General features: G+C 42.3%; 1 protein-coding gene and 1 long non-coding RNA gene across 3 annotated transcripts in view; one reads left to right on the forward strand and one right to left on the reverse strand.

Annotated features, from left to right (window-relative positions):
- The first annotated feature begins 5,775 nt into the window (after positions 1–5,775).
- Positions 5,776–8,280, forward strand: LOC307218509. Its single transcript, XR_013839998.1, has 2 exons — positions 5,776–7,565; positions 7,816–8,280. It is a non-coding gene; the product is annotated as an uncharacterized lncRNA (long non-coding RNA).
- The window catches only part of SLC1A7 (solute carrier family 1 member 7), a 44,008-nt gene continuing 33,678 nt past the window's right edge, over positions 7,856–18,185 (reverse strand). For both annotated transcript variants that reach the window (XM_079980746.1, XM_079980747.1), the window contains 4 exons: positions 16,448–16,642; positions 14,049–14,183; positions 10,627–10,726; positions 7,856–9,624 (listed from right to left, as the gene is read on the reverse strand). In XM_079980746.1, the coding sequence (XP_079836872.1) occupies positions 9,388–9,624; positions 10,627–10,726; positions 14,049–14,183; positions 16,448–16,642 (667 nt within the window). In that variant the 3' untranslated portion in view covers positions 7,856–9,387. The remainder of the gene's footprint in view (positions 9,625–10,626; positions 10,727–14,048; positions 14,184–16,447; positions 16,643–18,185) is intronic.

Genomic DNA, 18,185 nt, shown 5'->3' on the forward strand with positions numbered 1-18,185 from the left:
CTGAGCTGTGGTAGTCCTAAAGCTAAGGGCCTCATTTGTAATCCCCTTTGCCAAAGGCAGCACACTTCCAGCCCTGACCATCTGCTCACAGTACAGCACTGCTGCTATCAGTAGAAGAGAAATCTCCATAACAATGGATGTAAACAACCCTTTGAGCCAGATGGGTTGGGTTTTTTTGGTGTGTTTTTTTGTCTAATATATATTTAGATGCTCAATAATATCGTGACACCAGTGTGCAAATTTATTTGTTATTTGCTCAATTTATTTAGCTGGAGTTCATCAAAATATACTGTACAAGAATAAATACAATGAAATCATATCAGTCAGATCTCACAACAGCTAAATATATCACAATATCTGATGCTAGAATACATCAAACATTCACAGATCCTTGGGTAATGAGATGTGTCTTCAGGCTCTATCTAAAACTGAGAACTAAGGAGACCAATCAGATGTCCTGGGGGTGGGCATTCCAAAGATGTGATGCCACCACCCAGAACACCCTGCAGTGCATCAGCCTGTGGTGAACTCCACGTATTGCTGGGAGTGCAGCAGCCTCTCACCCTGGCAGATCTTAAGGCTTGGGTTGGTAGATATCAGGACAGGTACTCCTTCAACTATCTGAGACCCAAGAACCTTAAACTGGGCCCAGTAAGCTATTGGTGCCAGTGTAGTGTGTGCAGGGTCAGTGCTACATGACTTCAAATAGCATACCACTCAACACCCTGACAGCTGCATTCTGCAGCAGCTGCAATTTCTGGAGCATCTTCAAGGTCAGTCCCATTTAGAGCACAGGACAATAAACTAATTAGTAAAGCATGAAGCACCATGGCAAGGCTATCCTGATCCAGGAATGCTGTTGCTTGTGTCTCACTGGGTGTTGGAAAGAGGGCCTCTATGAATGAGATGAATCCCAGACATACTCCCAAGCTGTGTACCTGCTCTTTCATAGGGAGTGCACCCAGGACATCTTCCCTGTTCCTGGACATGAGAACCACCCATGCCTCTGTCATGTTGATGTCCCTTTGTTGACTCTCATTCAGCCCCTTTCTGCCTCTGGGCACTGGCCCAGCACCTGAGGAACCCCACCTGATTCCAATGACATGGAGAGCTAGAGTTAGATGCTGGTAATGCTGCACCCAGGTCCTCAGATGACTTCTCCCAGTGGCTTCAAGTAGCTGTTAAGAAGCATTGGGGTGGCAAGAGGTTGAACAATGGCTGAGCAGAAGTCCTCCACTGCCACTCTCTGGAAATATCCCTGCAGGTAGGAGGGGAACCATTTCCCACTCCTGCAGATATACTCAAGGGAATACCATGGTTGATGGTATCAAAGGCTGTTGAGAGATCAATGAATAACAACATTGTACTCTTCCTGTCTCTCTCTCAATACAAGTAATAAGGGAGACCAGGGCTGTTTAAGTCCTGAAACAAGGCCTAAAGCCAGCTTGAAATGAGTCCTCTGTGGTGCCATAGTAACCTTGCTTCTGGTATGAATCTAGGCCTCTGTTTTCCTCCTCATTCTAAGCTTCAGTGCCTAGCAGCTATGGAAGAGTACACTGAGTAGAAGGCAGACATCACAGTGTATTAAGCGGGCTAACTGTCTTCCTATGCTCTCTGGAGCCAGCCACTTGACTTACTGCTACCACTAGCCCAATAGTTCTCTCCTCTGAGAAGTCCTCGCCTCCCTTGCAATCACGCCAGATGCTAGCAACTGGAGTAGTGTATTAGGCAGGTGTGTGTGTCTCTCTGTGTGTGCAAATGGTTTTATGAGAGAGTATGTTTATTTGTTGGTATGAAAGGGTTTGTGTGTGCGTACAGCAAGTAAATATTTTTCAGGGGCTTAATTCCTTGAATTTATGCCATGTTGTGATGACCTGTATTCTGTGGTTAAATTGGCTCACTTTTGCTTTGCGTTGGTTTTGAAATCTCTGCAATAGATTCACTGTCCTTTGCACACAAGAAATGCTTAGCCTACGTGTTTCTCATGTGTAAAACAAGTAAATATTATTGTTAAGAAATTAAATATTTAGATTACATTCTAGGCAACCATTTAGTAAATAGTTTGTGGTAATGTTTTCTAAATGCTTGATTCCTTAGTACTATGCTGCAAATGTGTGTGTAACACATTTGACTTCAATCCTATAAACACCAGGGAGTAAGGTCCGCTCAACTTAATGGGACTTACTTCTGGGCATAGGCTTGTGCTGTTGATGTATAATCTGCAGGTCAGCTTCATTTGGTTGAATTGTGCTCTTTTAGTCCGTGGTGGCAAGAGGACTTATAAGCATAGTCTTCAGCTTTACACCTTAGATGAACAGGTTATTTTCAGTGGGGTTTCCTTTACTATGGGACTTTCCTCCTGGAAGCATAGATTCTACTGTCTCTTGACACTGCTGGGCTAAAACTCTGTGTCTTAGAAGCTTTTGATTAAAGTGATAAATAAACGTATTTCATCTTGCATTGGCTTACAAAGACAATTAATTATTCCTTCTCTCTTTTTCTTGTAAGCAAACAAGCAAGGATTAACAAACAAAGCTGTTCATATAAAATATAATTTTAACACAGGATTATCCTCCTGGGAACCACAGTGTGGAATTTTTCAGGCTTTTTATCTTTGGAGAAGACTCTCTTCATTCTTGCTTGCCTTGCTCCACACCCACTTTGTAGAAGATGCTGGGAAATGTTCTCAGGTGCACAGTCAGCACAGGTCAGGCCTGGGGGACTTCATCATTGCTCATATCAGAGATGGGAAAGCTGTGGACCTTCAGGTGCTGTTGCATTTCAACTCCAGTCAGACCCAGCCAGCATGACCAGTTGTCACAGAAGATGGGAGTTGTAGTCCAACAACTTCTGGAGGCCCACAGGTTCCATATTCCAGCCCGTTGAGACTTGAGATTGCTATACCTGCAGTTTGCAGAGCAAGATTAGTTGCCTAGTGATAGGCAAGCTGTCTTTTAGCCAAGCTTGTCTACCAGTCATGTTTATCAGTCATGAATCTTTGCTAAGCTTCTGAGGAACAGAGTTCCCTGGAGCATGGTTTTATAAGTATTGGGTTAGTAGGTCAAAATAATGCCGCATCATTATTGGAATCATTGTTGTCCCATAAAATGTCACTGGGAAACAGGAGAATTCTAAGTTTGAGCCGCGTGCTAGATGGCTGCCTTTAGTTTACTCAGGAATAGATGAGCAACCAGCCAGATACACTTAAAAACCACATGAGAGGAGAAGGAAGTGAACTGTTCCTGTCTCTGCCCCCCCATCCTGACCTTCACTCATCCTTGACCTGCCTGAAATTAGAGCAGGGAAAGAAATATCTGTGGAATAGCTATAACAACCCTTTTTTGTGCCTCAGCCTAGCTACTCCTAGAACAGGGAAGGAGTGGCTTCAATATGTGGCATGTTCTCCATCTCTCCCTCTCCCTCTCCCTGTTTAACTAAAATCTGTACAGTCCACCAATACATCCACTTTAAAAAAACAAGAATGAACACTCAGGATCTCTTGACAGTTAATCAGTAGCTAATGTATGTGAAGTTATCCTGAGTTTGCACCCTTACGTAAGAATATTGAGAGCTGAGGCCCACACAGTCACCCAGCATTATTTGAAAGAAGCCCAGAAGCCCATAGAAAGTAGGTGACCCACTGGAATTTGGCCAGTGGTCCACTACTAAGTTGACCGTGGCCTGCTTTTGACCTTCCCCTGCTGTAGAACAAAGGAGGCAAACTGTGATGTAGTCGCTGACTGGTGGAAGATAGATTTATTGATCCTAGACAGCATCCCAGAATGCCTGAGTTTTAACTGCAGTGCAGCTAGGATACCCTGACTTAACATGGAATTAGAAAGACAAAGGGAATTCTGGGATAATTCTGGGTATTAAATAATAGTTTTCATCTTGTAAACTGAATCATGTCTATTGTTTCTTAGGTTTTCAGTACATCAAGACACAACATGCGGATCTTGAGTCAGGGGTGCAGCTCAGCTCCCAGAAAGTTAAAGAAAATTAGTTAAAATAGCATTGAAACAAATTCCTATCATGAAACAAATTCCTATCATTACACTTGGGCGGGTCCACACATCACTTTTCCCCAACTACATATGCAATTTAACTGGAGAGAGGCTAGAGGGAATTTGCAGCACCTAGTCTGCTGCAGGAAATATTGGAAATCTCTCAGACAGGCATTGAAAGCTGCTGAATTCAATTTTATTGCTCCACTTGTAAGTCAAATGAAACTCCAGCCTAAAGTTTCCCTAATAATGAATTCTTGGAGTGTTACATTGCCTATTTAATTGATCTGATTTCCTCTATTATTTTCTCCATTTAGTATTTCCCTCTCCTGTTTTTCCTTTCTGCGTTCTCCAAGCCTGTTTATATAAAATGTAAATTACTTTTTCAGTTTGGGGGTGGGGTTTAAGGCAGAAGGAAACAGCAGCAAACGTTGCCAATTCAAAGCTATTTCCCTTCCATTGAGCGGTATGGTATCTCCCGCAGTTGTGATTTGCAGATGGTTTGCTTTATATTATCTTCTGAGCCTGCGGGGATCACATGTTTGTTGTCTCCTGGAGAACATATGAGAAGCATTTTCACCAGTACAAAGTGTCTACACATACCACTTACATAATCAACAGCTGCAGTGATATATTGCAGGAAAATGAGACCCAAGCCATATGCTTTAATGTGAGACTGAATTCACAGTTTGCCTATCTAACCGGGTCCCCTCTTCCACACTACTGAAATGGTTTCTGTTGGGCGTGCACAAATAGAGAATAGAAGCAAATTCTGTGGCAGCCATATGTTTCAGGACTCTAACTATAGATCTCTTAAACAGTAAACTGTGGGAGATTATAATTGTGGAGAGACATGCACCAAATCCATGTCATAAAGGAATAAGCAAAACAGCCTCCCCCCCTTTTTTTGCAGAATGGACTGGTTTTGGTTTTCATACTAATAAGAGTGATATAATAAAATAATAAATGCTTCTAGTATGACTAGTATAAGGACAGTTTTAGCCCAATATGTATCTGATGAAGTGTTCTGCAGTCCACAAAAGCTTATGTCAAACAGTTTAGTCTTTAAGTGCCACAAGACTCTGCTGTCCTATGCAATAATATCTCACAATTCAGGCAACTTTCTCTGCATCAACCAAAAGAGCTCTTGCATATTTTAGAATGGTTGGGTCATGTCCAAGAGCGGACTCAGTTCACCTGGGCCACTGTTGGGCCTCACTACTGTCCACTGTTAACTGAGAATGTGTGTTAGAAAACATCTAGCATTCTCTTACAACTGTGCACGCCACTGGAAAATTAGTAGTTATGTACACAAATTTATTTTGTCTCCCATTAGTTATCTTCTCGTTGAGGAACTCAAGGTTCCCCGGAAACACTCTGAAAACCACTTGGTATATAACATTTAACTGTATTTGATTGTTGGCAAACAGCAGCTTTTAATATTGAATAGTTATGATGCAATGGTATTAATTTGACATCATTTCATTAACATGTAATTATATGTAGTATCTGACAACTTGTAAGATTTCATATGCAAACCCTGCAAAAATCAAGACAATTGAGAGATGGCAACATGTCCAAAGTATTCAAATTTAAATTTTCTAATAATAATAAATCCTCTTTGAGAATGCAAATTTGAAAGCTATATTCAAAATATCTAATTCAAGAGCTGTAGAACATCTTGTCAGATATCTGACAATATTAATCTCTGTTTGAAGGTGAAAAATCATCTCATTTAAGTAGCACATAGGCAAACCTCTTTACAACGGTATGTTTATTAAAAACATTTCCCACTGAAAACACTGGTAATCAATATATGGTACAATTGGTCATACTGGTTGTACAGGGAGAGTTGTTTTATAATTCAAGGATTCGAGAAATAAAGAAAACATTCTTAAAGTCTCTCAACCTATATATAAAAATAAGAAGCCAGGGTCCACAGCAAATTCCCACCAATATAAAAATGTTAGGGGTGGCTCTGATGTGGCAAAGATCGTGTCATCGTTTCCTCCTTCCCCCAAAGGCCCCGTCTCTATTTCTCATCAAACGATGTGACATAAAAGTTCCTCCCTCCCTCCAATGAAGGAATAAGGCAGGGGTGGGAGACCAGCAAAACGCCAGCGTAGTGAGTGATCCGTGAGAAAGTTTTTTTAAAAGAAAGGAAGAAGTGAAAGAAAAGAGAACGAAAGCAGATGCAGAGAGAACAACTGTGAAGTCAGCTCAAAGTGAACAGAAGGGTTTAGGGAAATAATCTTCTGTGAAGGACCTCTCTTCTCCAAAGCAGGCACTGAAAAGAATAGCTTCCAGTCTCAGAAGCAGGCAGCTTTCCAATCACTCAGTCACCTCTTCTTCAGAATCCGACCCTAAGTCATGGCCTACCAGATGAACCTGCTGATCCCACATCTGCTGTCCAGAGGCAGAAGAGAAAAGGGTTCCCCCACTTTTAACGGTTCTGCAGAGGAGAATTTTGGCAGATGTACCTTGTCATCATGCAGGGGACAAGAATAAAGCTACGTCACCTGCTAGGTTTCTAATACATTTTTATTCTGCCTTTCTAAGGAGCTCTAGGTGGCACACTTGGTTCCTCCCCAGCTTTCTAATTTAGGCTGAGTTGACACCAAATGGCCCAACCCTAGCTAGAAAGCTTCAGGAGTGAGAGGCATTTGAACCCGACTCTCCTCAGTCACAATCCTAGGGTTGTAGACACCTAACTTTTACTTGGAAGAAACCCATTGGAATTAAGTTCAATATGGTCATTAATCTCAATGGGCCTACTCTGAGTAAAAGTCACTTGAATACAATCCCTACATCACAAAATCTCTCAGAGTAGAATCAATTCCATCTTCTGTGCAACAAGACTATGGGAGTCTTGGCCGCCTCTAATAACCTTCTGCCAATTAGACTGAGAAATTGGCATAGCCTACTCAACAGCCACAGTCTTCCCCCATCCTTCAAGCTGTTTCGACTTCAAATGACTGCCATTCCCATTATTAGAAGCACAGGAATGTGTGGCTGGATACTTGGAATGGAGCTGAAGGTCTAGCCCCGTGTGTGTGTGTGTGTGTGTGTGTGTGTGTGTGTAGCATGGTTATTAATTCAGAAAAACAAGTTTAAGGATGGGAGTTCACAAGAACATTTACTATGGAAGTGAGGACAGCGTTACAATGAAAATGTGCCAGTCATGTACACTGGATCCCAGCCTATGTTTAGTCTGCTCTCTGACCACAAGCTCTATATTAGTCAAAGGATCTGGGCCATAAACATCATGGTATATATACAGTCTATACAAAGAAGAGAACGTTACGTACTCTTCTGTAGCACCAGGTTTTGTGTGTGTGTTTGGACTCCTGCCGTCTAGATGCTGTGGATGCTGTTATAGAATGGAACAAGATTTTTTAAAACGAAGGAAAAAGAAGAAGAGAAGCGCATGCATCTGGCACTTGGAAGGCAAACATGATGGGATATTTGTAGATTAGCTTAATTCCTACCTTTGAGACCCTCTTCCAAATAACAGGTTCGTTAAAGAAACAAACAAACAACCTTCTCATTAGTTCCAAAAAGGTAATATACATGGCAACATACACATGACTCGCACAGGACGACGAAGAGAAATGAGGCCGGGGAGAGGCTGACGCTGCAGCATCAAGGCTGCTGGACACGCCCCCCCACGGTACCTGGTTGGACGGCCACCGGGGGGGGGGGGAGGGCGTGAGCGCCAGCCAGGTGAGCTAGAGGCAGGGGGCTACGCCCCCTGCTAGGGGCGGTGTTCAGGCTCCCGCCCACAACCACTCCCCTCTCTTTCAGGGAGGAGAGTCTATACATGGCAACATACACATGAAAAATTTTAAAAAGCGATTAGCCAAGTAACAAACACTCTGTATTGCAAAAGAAGTAAAAGAGAAAAGGATTTTGAGAATCCCCGATTTGCACAGATCCCTTTTTTGTACTCAGTCATTACCATCACAGCCAACAGTGATATAGGAGAATGCAGCTACTGAAATGCAATGAAATTGCCATGGGGCTCCTCTAGAAAACTAGTTATTGAATTTGCTTGCACAAAGCTTATGCAGAGGTTAGATTATAACTGGCCTTTATTGAGTATTCATTCTGTTTTATTTGCAGGGCAGTTATACAACAATGAGTATCAGTCCTGCATTCATCCTGATTTGCTGTCACGATATTTATACATCTTCCCGTTAGTCATTTGTTCGTCCCTCACTTTTCAAGACATTCTGTCAGTTTCCAAACTGCAAAGGGTCTGATTCTTTTTTAAAAATGGATTTGATGTGAAGTGGTCCTTTAAACCACTTTAACTGCATAAATCTAGAGTGCTTGAATTCCTCTCACAGAATAGTGAGTCAACCCGAGTACAGAGAGACTAATATTTCAACAGAATAATGGATAGCATGGAGAGTTGAATTGCAATTCAGAGTGGTTTGCTACATAATAACTTACTGGCATGATTCACATGAACCACTGTTTCATATGACACACATGAGTCATATGAGTCTTCTCTTTCCTCCTCTGGCATGCTACAAGGAGGAGATGGGAAGCATCCCCCTCCATTTTAAATTAAACCGTGGTTTGTTTTTATGTCCCAAGCAGGAACTGTGGTTAGCATTCCTATCATTCATTGAAATAAGCCAGGATCAATAACCATGGTTTAAAGTTGAGTTCTTTCAGTAAACCATAGCAAACCCTAACCACAGTTTGTCAGGGATTGCATATAATGACAATCAGCAGTTGGCTGAAAATGAAAGCACATGCTTATGATCTCCTTGCAGAGATCATGATCTCTGGAGGAGAGGGAAGACTCCATGAGCTGATGTTGCTATGTGCAAACATATTTAATTTTGTAAGGTTTATAATAATGACGTCCCATTTCAAATGGGAAATATTATTACTTTGGCCTTTCGCTAAGATAAATGCCTTTTTGATTTGTTGCCCTGTTAATTGAATGCAAAAGTTTTACTGTTTGAGGCTAATGTTAATTTTGAAGCTGTTCAGTGAAATAAAGGAATTGTGAATATTGACGTTATCTTCATGATTAGGAGGACGGTGAGACAGTTAGCTCTTATGAATCATTTTAAAGGGGTCAGAGTTCTTTTAAAGAGCATCATAAGAAGAGTCACATAAGGTTGCCTAGAGTAAACCAAAGTTGTCCACTGATCAGTTCCTTTGTACCAAAACCAACCAAGCTACTGAAAAACCCCCATGCTCGTTGAAGCCTTCTTTCTTCTTCTTCACAGATGTTCACAGCTGGCCTCACAGCCGTACTTCGCACATGGCAGTCATTCCATGTTTTCCCATTCAAGGCAAAAGGCTGTCTCCCAATTCCAGTTGCGAGGTAGTCATTAGGTTTCAAATACCTCCGGAATAACAGTTACACATTTGTCTCCAGTTCATTGATTTCAATAGTGCAGTGGTCCTTACTGCTAGATTTCTCTGTATGAGTTTCTGTCGGGTTTTCTTCTTGCTCCACTTGAACAGGTATTTGATGCTGGAATGTCTTTGATGGTTCAGGTCCATGAGGCTCATTCATGTTCTTCACACAGCCATTTCTCTGGTAAGCCATGATCTGGTGGATACTGATGGGTTTTGTTTCACAGATCAAAGGCACCTATGAATGGAACAGGGAGATTCCCATTACTATTTTAGAGATGGTAAAATATTACATGTGGTATCGTTAACGTGTATGGAAACTTGGGGCCTTCAAAAGATGGAGAGGAATTAAACCACACTCACTTTTGTGTGCTGTGAATTACCGTATATATTTATGGTCACAAGGGACACAGCTGTCAAAAGCCAATAGGGCATTGCCATGTTTCAAAATGACAGGATTTACAATCCAGATTGAAGCTACAAATTCAGAAATCTAAGACCCTTCTGGACTTGTACCAGTTCAGATTAGGGGGGGTGCATGTGCGGGTGTTCCCTACACTAAAACAACAATAACTTCCTGCACATTGAAAGGCACACTATAAAGCAGGCTCCAAAAGTATAGAGTTTTGAAGTAAGGGGAATCATTTAAACACATGGGGAAGGGTCATATTTCAGTGGTTAAGCATCTGCTTTGCATGCAGAATATCCCAGGTTCAATTCCAAGTTGAGTGATTCCCATCTGAAACCCTGGAGAGCCACGGCTAGTCCTTGTAGACAGTGCTAAGCTAGATGCACCAAATGTCTGACTCAAGACAGTAAACCTGCAGCTTATGGGGGGTTATGTTCCAGGGATTGCGCCTAAAGCCAAAATCACATATGGTCAAAGCACTTTGGGTCAATGGCAGGTGGGACTGCCAAAGCCTTCCCCCCTGGAACCCTGCCCCCTTTTATTTATGTTTTGCCATGTGCGTAAAGCTGAACGCGCACAAGTTAAATGCGCGTAAGTTGCAGGCTTACGGTGTAACAAAGCTTCCTGTATTTGCACCATCCTCATCTGCAGTCTGAAGTGGTATAGTGCAAGAAAGGCTGTTAACACGGGGTAAATATAATTTAAAACACACAGTTTAGCCCTCAAACATTGATAATCCACCACACAATGTGCCTACCGCTACATTCCATTTTTGTTATTGTTCTGGTTGAAAGTGCAACACTATAACTCCATTGTTAAATTTTCTCCCACCTCAGACCCATCCTTGGTGAATTCTTTTCTGCAGATGTGAGCCATGATTCCAGCAGCCAGAGCATCCCCCAGCACGTTGATCATTGTTCGGAATCTGTCTCTGTCAAAACACAGTGGGGACATTAAGGACGCCATTTCCTTTTGTTATGCAAATGCTCACAGATTTAGACTTCTCTCTGTTATACTTCCATGCAAAATAAAAGTCCATGAATATAATCTGATATCATGCTAAAACAGCCAGTTATGAATAGGAAATAAAGGTACCTACTGAGTGTAAATTCATATATCACAATATTAGACCAAATGGGCCAAATATGGAAGCACCTTGAACTGATCGTATGATAGATTCATCCCATTTTGCTTGCAGGGAGGTGAGACAACAGTGAGTCAAAGCAAGTGTTATCCTACACATTCCAGTGCATATCCTCATCATTTTCCTTATTGCAAAAAACCTAATCTTTGGGGGATGTGGGTTTCTTGCACAAGACCTTCCAATCAACCAGGATTTTCTGGTATGTGTGTTAAAACCATTCAAAAATAGGGGCAGTCTGGAAGCATCCCATGAATGCCAAAAAAAGTAAAAGGATATCACCCAAAAAAAACAGTTTTGTGCCTTCCAAACCTGTGATTCTACACCATGACTATCTGTTCTTCTGCACCTGCATTTTGTATTTAATTCCCCCATGTATTTTTTTTCCAAGGATCAAAAAAGTCAATTCAGTGGGGCGAAAACCCTTATACATTTTGTTTGCTCTACTCTTTGTCATTCTAAATATTGGCATGCATTGTGGAATGCAAAAGCAAGAAACATGGAGCAAAATAGCATTTGGGTAGTAGATGAGTGGCTAAATTCACTCCGGATTTCCCTAAATCAACCTCCTTCCCCCAACTGACATTGCACTTCTGGTCTCTGGATTCTATTTAAATGGCACCAAAAATTTCTTGAGTGGGTTGATCTGGAATTAATTCTGTAAAGTGTGGAATCCCGTGCAGCAGCTTTAAAGAGTTTGTAAAAAACTTCTATCAGTCCTGAAATATTAAGGACCTTTTGTGAATAATGAAGGAAGCAATCTTGAGCCAAGGATATAAAAATAAAACTGGAATGTGTTTTAAAGACAAAAACAGGAGAACAAGGAAGGAAAGTGTACTTTGTATGGGGTGTTTGTATATGTGGTTTTTTTTAGAATACATAAGCAGGAGGAGCCATTAAGCATGTCCAGATGGAGAGTAGAACACATTCTGATTCCACTTGGAAAAGAGAAGGCACTTCAGGGGCCAGGAGTGTGTTGGTTGAGCTAAAACAGGGATGAGGAAACGTGGCCCCTAATTTAATGTTTGTGGTGGTGGGGAGAGCTCAGAGAGAAGAAGGAAGGTGGGAGGCAGTGGTGGCTAGTGGCCTTTAGGACTGGTGGGGCGAAAAGCAAGGATGCCAACTGTATCAGTTATAACCAATGACAGGCAGAGACTACTAGTTCTCGGTTTGTCTCCTTGCTGAGTCCTACACAAGCAAAGCTGAGACTAAGGAGGAGGACGCTGGCAGCCAGAGCCACCTGTTGGATTGATGGTAAGAAGGAAGCAGCGGTTGGGGAGCTGGCTGATGGCAAACCGAGGTTGCCGGAGCAGTGCTCCATGTGCCCTAAAGGACCAGCTTCCACTGGTGAGAAGGGGAAAGTAGAAGGGCATCTGATGTAGACTGAGCAATGGAAGAAAGCTCTTTGCAAGTGATCAGTTCAGTTCCTTGAGTTGCTAAAGGAATGAAGTGGGAGAAGATAGAGTATGTTTGGCACTGCAGTTTACATGACTCTCCATTATTAGCATTTACTATTACTGTGTGTGTGTTAGCTCTTGGTAACATTTTTGTTTTAAAATGATATATTTCCCACTTTATTTTCTTTGCACATAGGTTGTTTTGTAGTCATAAGGTAAAACCCATTTCATTTTCACAGAGCAAAAACTGAAAGGGAAACATTTATAAAATGCAGCTTTTAAGCTGCTTTGAACATACAAAATTGAGGTGAAAGGGCAGGTGTATTAGCTGGAACTACTCTTAGTACATTATTTGAAGCCGAGTCAAATTCATCTTGGCAGAGCTGCATTCAATCTGAAACACATCATGTGATTTCCTTATTTTTCCAATGCAAACAAGCACATCTGAAAACTCAATCACATTGGTTAATATATTGATGTGGGCCATAAAGCTGAAATCCAGGAACATCCAGATGTTTGGCTTAAAAAAGCAAAGGGTGGTCCAAGATCAGCATTGTCCAGGTTTTCCTTCCTTCCTTCCTTCCTTCTTTCTTTCTTTCTTTCTTTCTTTCTTTCTTTCTTTCATCTTAATGGAGGTTAGGTTGAACCAGAAAGGTTTTCATATGTTGTTAAGTAGATATGTGTATGTGGGTGAAAACATGGCTCTGCCACTGCAATGTTTAGATCTGCCCACAGTCACAGCCTGTCCCACTGTCAAAGCTGTAAGCCAAAAAAGATGTAACGGCAGCCCTCAGCAAAGTGCTCCCAGGGAATCCCCTCCCACATCCATGAGCCCTAGTGGCAGTGAACAGCAGCATTGCTAGCTGCCATTTTAGTTTCCCATAATGCCACGGTTCTATGCCAGAGGCATTTCACTTTTTAAATTTGGCTCTTTTTCCTGTCACCGTGAGGCAACAGAAAAAGACAGCAAATTCAACAATTGCATAATTACAGCTGAAAATGATGAACGGCTTTATGTTGTAAACTGCCCTGTGATCTTTGGATGAAGGGTGTTATAGAAATTTATTATTAACAACAACAGGGGGCATACTCAGAGTGCGTTCCCATGTCTCTCTTTGCAGCTGTAGATTGAATTCAAGCTGACGCTGCAAGTAAGAATATTTGTAGCCGCGATATGAATTCTTCTTTTAATTCAAGCCAGGGTCACAAACAAAGAAATGAAGAATCAAGAGTGTACTATTCTTCCTTTGCAGGCCACAGGTTCAGTTTAATCATCTGAGGTCATGTGATTGACAGGTAAGCAGCCCCACCCACCCGTCAAAGTGACCTACAGAAGGGGGCAGAGTTTTGGATCAGCCCACCATCCAGATCCAACTCCTTCCCTCTCCCCATCATAAAATCTATGATCTATTGGATCTAATTTTCAAATTCACAACCAGTATGTCTCATCAAAGGATGATTGCCATGTCTTGCTTATGGGCATCCTATGGGCATCTAGTTGGCCACTGTTGGCAATAGTGTCCTGTACTACAGATCTTTGGTTTGATTCAGCCAAGCAATTCTGTGACTTTCATGACATGACCACCCTCTATTGCACCTTTCAGCTCACAGTGCACTGTAGTTTGCTATGAATGCAGCTGTTCAATAGTCACACATTCAGTTTGGTTTGAAGATGAGAGAAAAGTCTAAAAACCCCACACCATCCAGTTACTTACAAGGCCCAGTCGACTGCAATGATTAGAGTGATATCATCTGTAGGAAGCCCCACTGATGTAAGAACGATAACCATAGTCACAAGGCCAGCTTGCGGGATTCCAGCTGCACCAATGCTGGCAGCAGTTGCTGTGATACTTTTACCAAAGAGAGAGAGAGAGAAGGATATTAATGATCTAACAAGGAAGAATACATATTTGGAACCAACAGAGAGTTTTCATCCATGCTTGTATTTGATCCACACCTATAAGTAACTCTCATATGCTTCAATCTGAACTGAGCTGGAACAGAAGTCCATTGAATAGGCTGGATGGGGTATTCTGATGTGAATGGTGATGAACATCCCTATCTGGGGCCCACCAGAGCCATTTCATGCAACAGGCTTCACACTACTAGAGCTGGACCGGGGCCCTCCTTCACAAGAAACAGCTGATGGGGAAATTTTGTGCCGCTGTCCCACCACACGAAGCTGCCAAACTCAACTTGATATTGTGTGAATACAATTAATGTGCCAGCAATGTCGCTGCCAGTTCATTTTCAGGCCTAATTCAAGGTGTTCACATTAGTGTTTAAAGCTCTAAATTACTTAGGCCCCAAATATTTGAAAGACTGACTCCTTCTGTACAGCTCCCAATAATTCTCTCAAGCGACACTGTTAAACTCAGTGGGATAACATCAGCAGAAGGTTTCTGCAGAGTCGGAATCCAGTTCCTTGTTTTCAATACACCTTACAAACCTTATTACACCTTAGTGCAACTTGTGACCCATCAAGCTCGAATGCAACCAACCAACCAACCATGTATTGTGCCATACTAATACTTGGCTGCTGCCAGACATGACCCACATTTGTCTAGCTGGGTTGCACACTGGGCAGTATGACATTTAGCATAGAACAAAGCAATTAACTGCAATAAAATTAATGGCAGGAATCCCCCTGCTCTTAACAATAATCCCAGTGAGCACAAGAACCGAAATGGCAAATCACAGCTACATAAAAACATAGTCTAATATAAAGCTGATTACTTTGGTTCAGTCTGAACAAAATTATGAAGGATCTAGAAATGACACAGTCATGGATTTAAATATTCAGTAGTGAGTTGTTTTGTTTTGGGTCTGATAATTCATTTACCACTACTTTACTGGAAACCTGTCTATTTTATCCCCATCCCAAACACCAGACACCCTGTGTTTAAATTACCCACTCCACAGTTTGGACTCTTAGCCATTAAAAGCTTGTGAAATTTACAGTGCTTAACTATGAAGCTAAGCTTCACCAGGCCCACCCTTTAGCATCCCAGGATTCAGCCCTGGCGCATGCAAAGTAATAAGTAAATCATAGTATGTCTTGGAGCATGAAGAGTGTCTTTCTCTAACCACTGTGTGACCACAAGCAGCCACACACTTCTGGAATTATGAGAAAGAGCTTCCAGATCAGATGTTTTAGCTCACAGGCTCATTTGATCCTTGAGCTTTTTTCATTTTAGAAATTCACAACTGGGAATCTGCTTAGAAGACAAATGTAAGCTGGGCCTAGTTTACAAAGCACACAGTCTTCTGGCAGGCAGGGTAACAGAACGGGGCAAATGAATGAAGCTATCTCCATGTCTCTGAAGTTACATGCAGTTTCAGAGAATACCTATGGTGGAGATCAAAAATTGTATATTTTCCTACTGCATTTCTTTCTGGTCCGAAGTGCTATCCTTTGTATGTTAACCCAGAAGCAAGTTTCATTGTGTTCAGTGAGGATTAGGTAAAAGGTAAAGGGACCCCTGACCATTAGGTCCAGTCGTGGCCGACTCTGGGGTTGCGGCGCTCATCTTGCTTTATTGGTCGAGGGAGCCGGCGTACAGCTTCCGGGTCATGTGGCAGCATAACTAAGCCGCTTCCGGTGAACCAGAGCAGCGCACGGAAACACCATTTACCTTCCCACCGGAGCAGTACCTATTTATCTACTTGCACTTTGACATGCTTTTGAACTGCTAGGTTGGCAGGAGCAGGGACTAAGCAAAGGGAGCTCACCCTGTCGCAGGGATTCGAACCACCAACCTTCTGATCAGCAAGTCCTAGGCTCTGTGGTTTAACCCACAGCGCCACCTGCGTCCCCCTCAGTGAGTATTACTCCCAGGTAAATGTGCAGCTCTAGAATTTGATCCCATAAATGCATCATAATGCTAACAGAGAGGCTTACCATGGGGCATCCATTCCGAACTTTCACTTCCCACAAAGCACTGTGCCTTCCTAACCAATTCACAGAAATATACTCTACGCTTTCCCATATGTAATTATGAATGAGGATGCTTGGATCATGTATCAGCAGTGTGCACAGTACGCAGATTTGCAGGAAATATCTGCAAGTCAAGCTTGCTAAATATGGGACCCCCTTTGTAAACTGGTTTTTTACCTTATGGTGATGATCTGCCCAAAATCCAGCTCGTAATTGTTTACTTGAGCAATAAAAATAGCTGCTACTGCTTCATAAAGGGCGGTCCCATCCATATTGATTGTTGCCCCCACTGGGAGCACAAATCGGGCAATCCTCCTGTCCACATGGTTATTCTCTAACAAGCACTTGAAGGTTATAGGCAGAGTGGCTGAGCTGTGGAGAAAAAGAGAGTGAAGTCAGCAAAACTATAAGGTCTGAAGTAGGGGGGCTATCTCAAACCTGCAGGTGGCACTGCCAAGATGCATCCGTAAAAAACTATAGTCCTACTGGCAGGGTCAGTACTGACTGTAGCCGTACCCAGGATGAGCTGGCCAACAACAGATGGCAATAAAAGTTGGTGTTCTCTCTCCCCATTCCCAAAATTCAGCTGCGCTTCCTACCTACTGTCATTACCTCTCATTGCCTTTCATTCCAGTCATTTTGCATTTTTTTGTGCAGTTCAAATAACTAGCTGAAGAAGCCTTGCTGCAGGTAGTCACTCTCTGGAATGCACCAGGGAGAACAAGTCTTTCAGGATTTCTTTTGCCATCATATGAGCTGTGATGACCTAATGCCAAATGAGAAGCCAGACTGAAATGGATATAGATAATCAGCTTCTGTGAGGTGCTTAAACTTGAGCCTCAGTTCTTCTCTAATGTTATCTAAAAACACGGAGATGGAATTGAGTAGCAGCTTGTTGTCACACTTGCAGAAATAGGGGATCAGCCATTATGTGTTTTCTCTTTTCCAGGAGGCCTGGGTGCAACCCCAAACCTGCAAAGCGCCTGATATGACCTAACTCGAATGTCTCCCACACTCCATCTTAAGACTTAGCAGCTGCAGGCACAGATGGAATGATCAGCCATTACTGGTCTTTCCACTATTTTTTGATGTTTTGGTTGCCCTAATAAAGATATTGCCCTAATAAACAAAAAGCATAGCTCTGATTTTTTTTTTTTAAATAAGAAGAATGAGTGCATATTATTTTGCCCACAATGTACTCAGGTCCAGCAGTCATCCATCTCAATATAATCAAAGCAAATGCTTCCATTATCACAACTGCCCTTCTCATGGCTGTCTTTGGAACTCTACCAGGGCATCATCAGCACCACATAACAATCCCCCCCCATGCAAATAGGACTTTTATCTCCAACTGGGTATTGGGATGTTCTTATAAGAAGACTACATACGCTGGCCATTTGCATTGCTGCACTATTTCTCAAACGGCAGAAGACTGCTGGTATGAGACACCTGGTTTGACCCTGATCTCTCTATTTATAGTTTGGATTATGAAGTTAATCTGTAGAGCAGCTCTTGTGTTATAGGAATGTGGGGAAGTATTGCAGGGACTGGCCACAAAGTACAACATTGGGCTTCTTGCCAGGACCCTTCTTGAGCTTCTGTTTGTCTAGTGACACCACAAAGGATAATTTCTATGGGATGGGCAGAAGATTTCCAGATCAAACCTGGCTACATACCAAAGTGGCAAGAGGAAGCCCATTGCAGATTAGTGTCCCCTATCCAAGTAATCCAGAAGGATTGTTATGGGTATTGAAGCTGCTGACAGATCCAGGAAAATTCTCTGAGCAAGGCAGGGAGGAGATGGTGGGGCTAGTGGAGAAAATGCCAGTGCTGTTGTCAGATGGATTGGACATGTCATTGTCTCACAGTTTAGAATCCAGGGATTGGGAGACTTGGATTTGGAGACCCTGCAGCA

Source organism: Podarcis cretensis, assembly GCF_951804945.1.
Source record: "Podarcis cretensis genome assembly, chromosome: 6".
Classification (NCBI taxonomy): domain Eukaryota; kingdom Metazoa; phylum Chordata; class Lepidosauria; order Squamata; family Lacertidae; genus Podarcis; species Podarcis cretensis.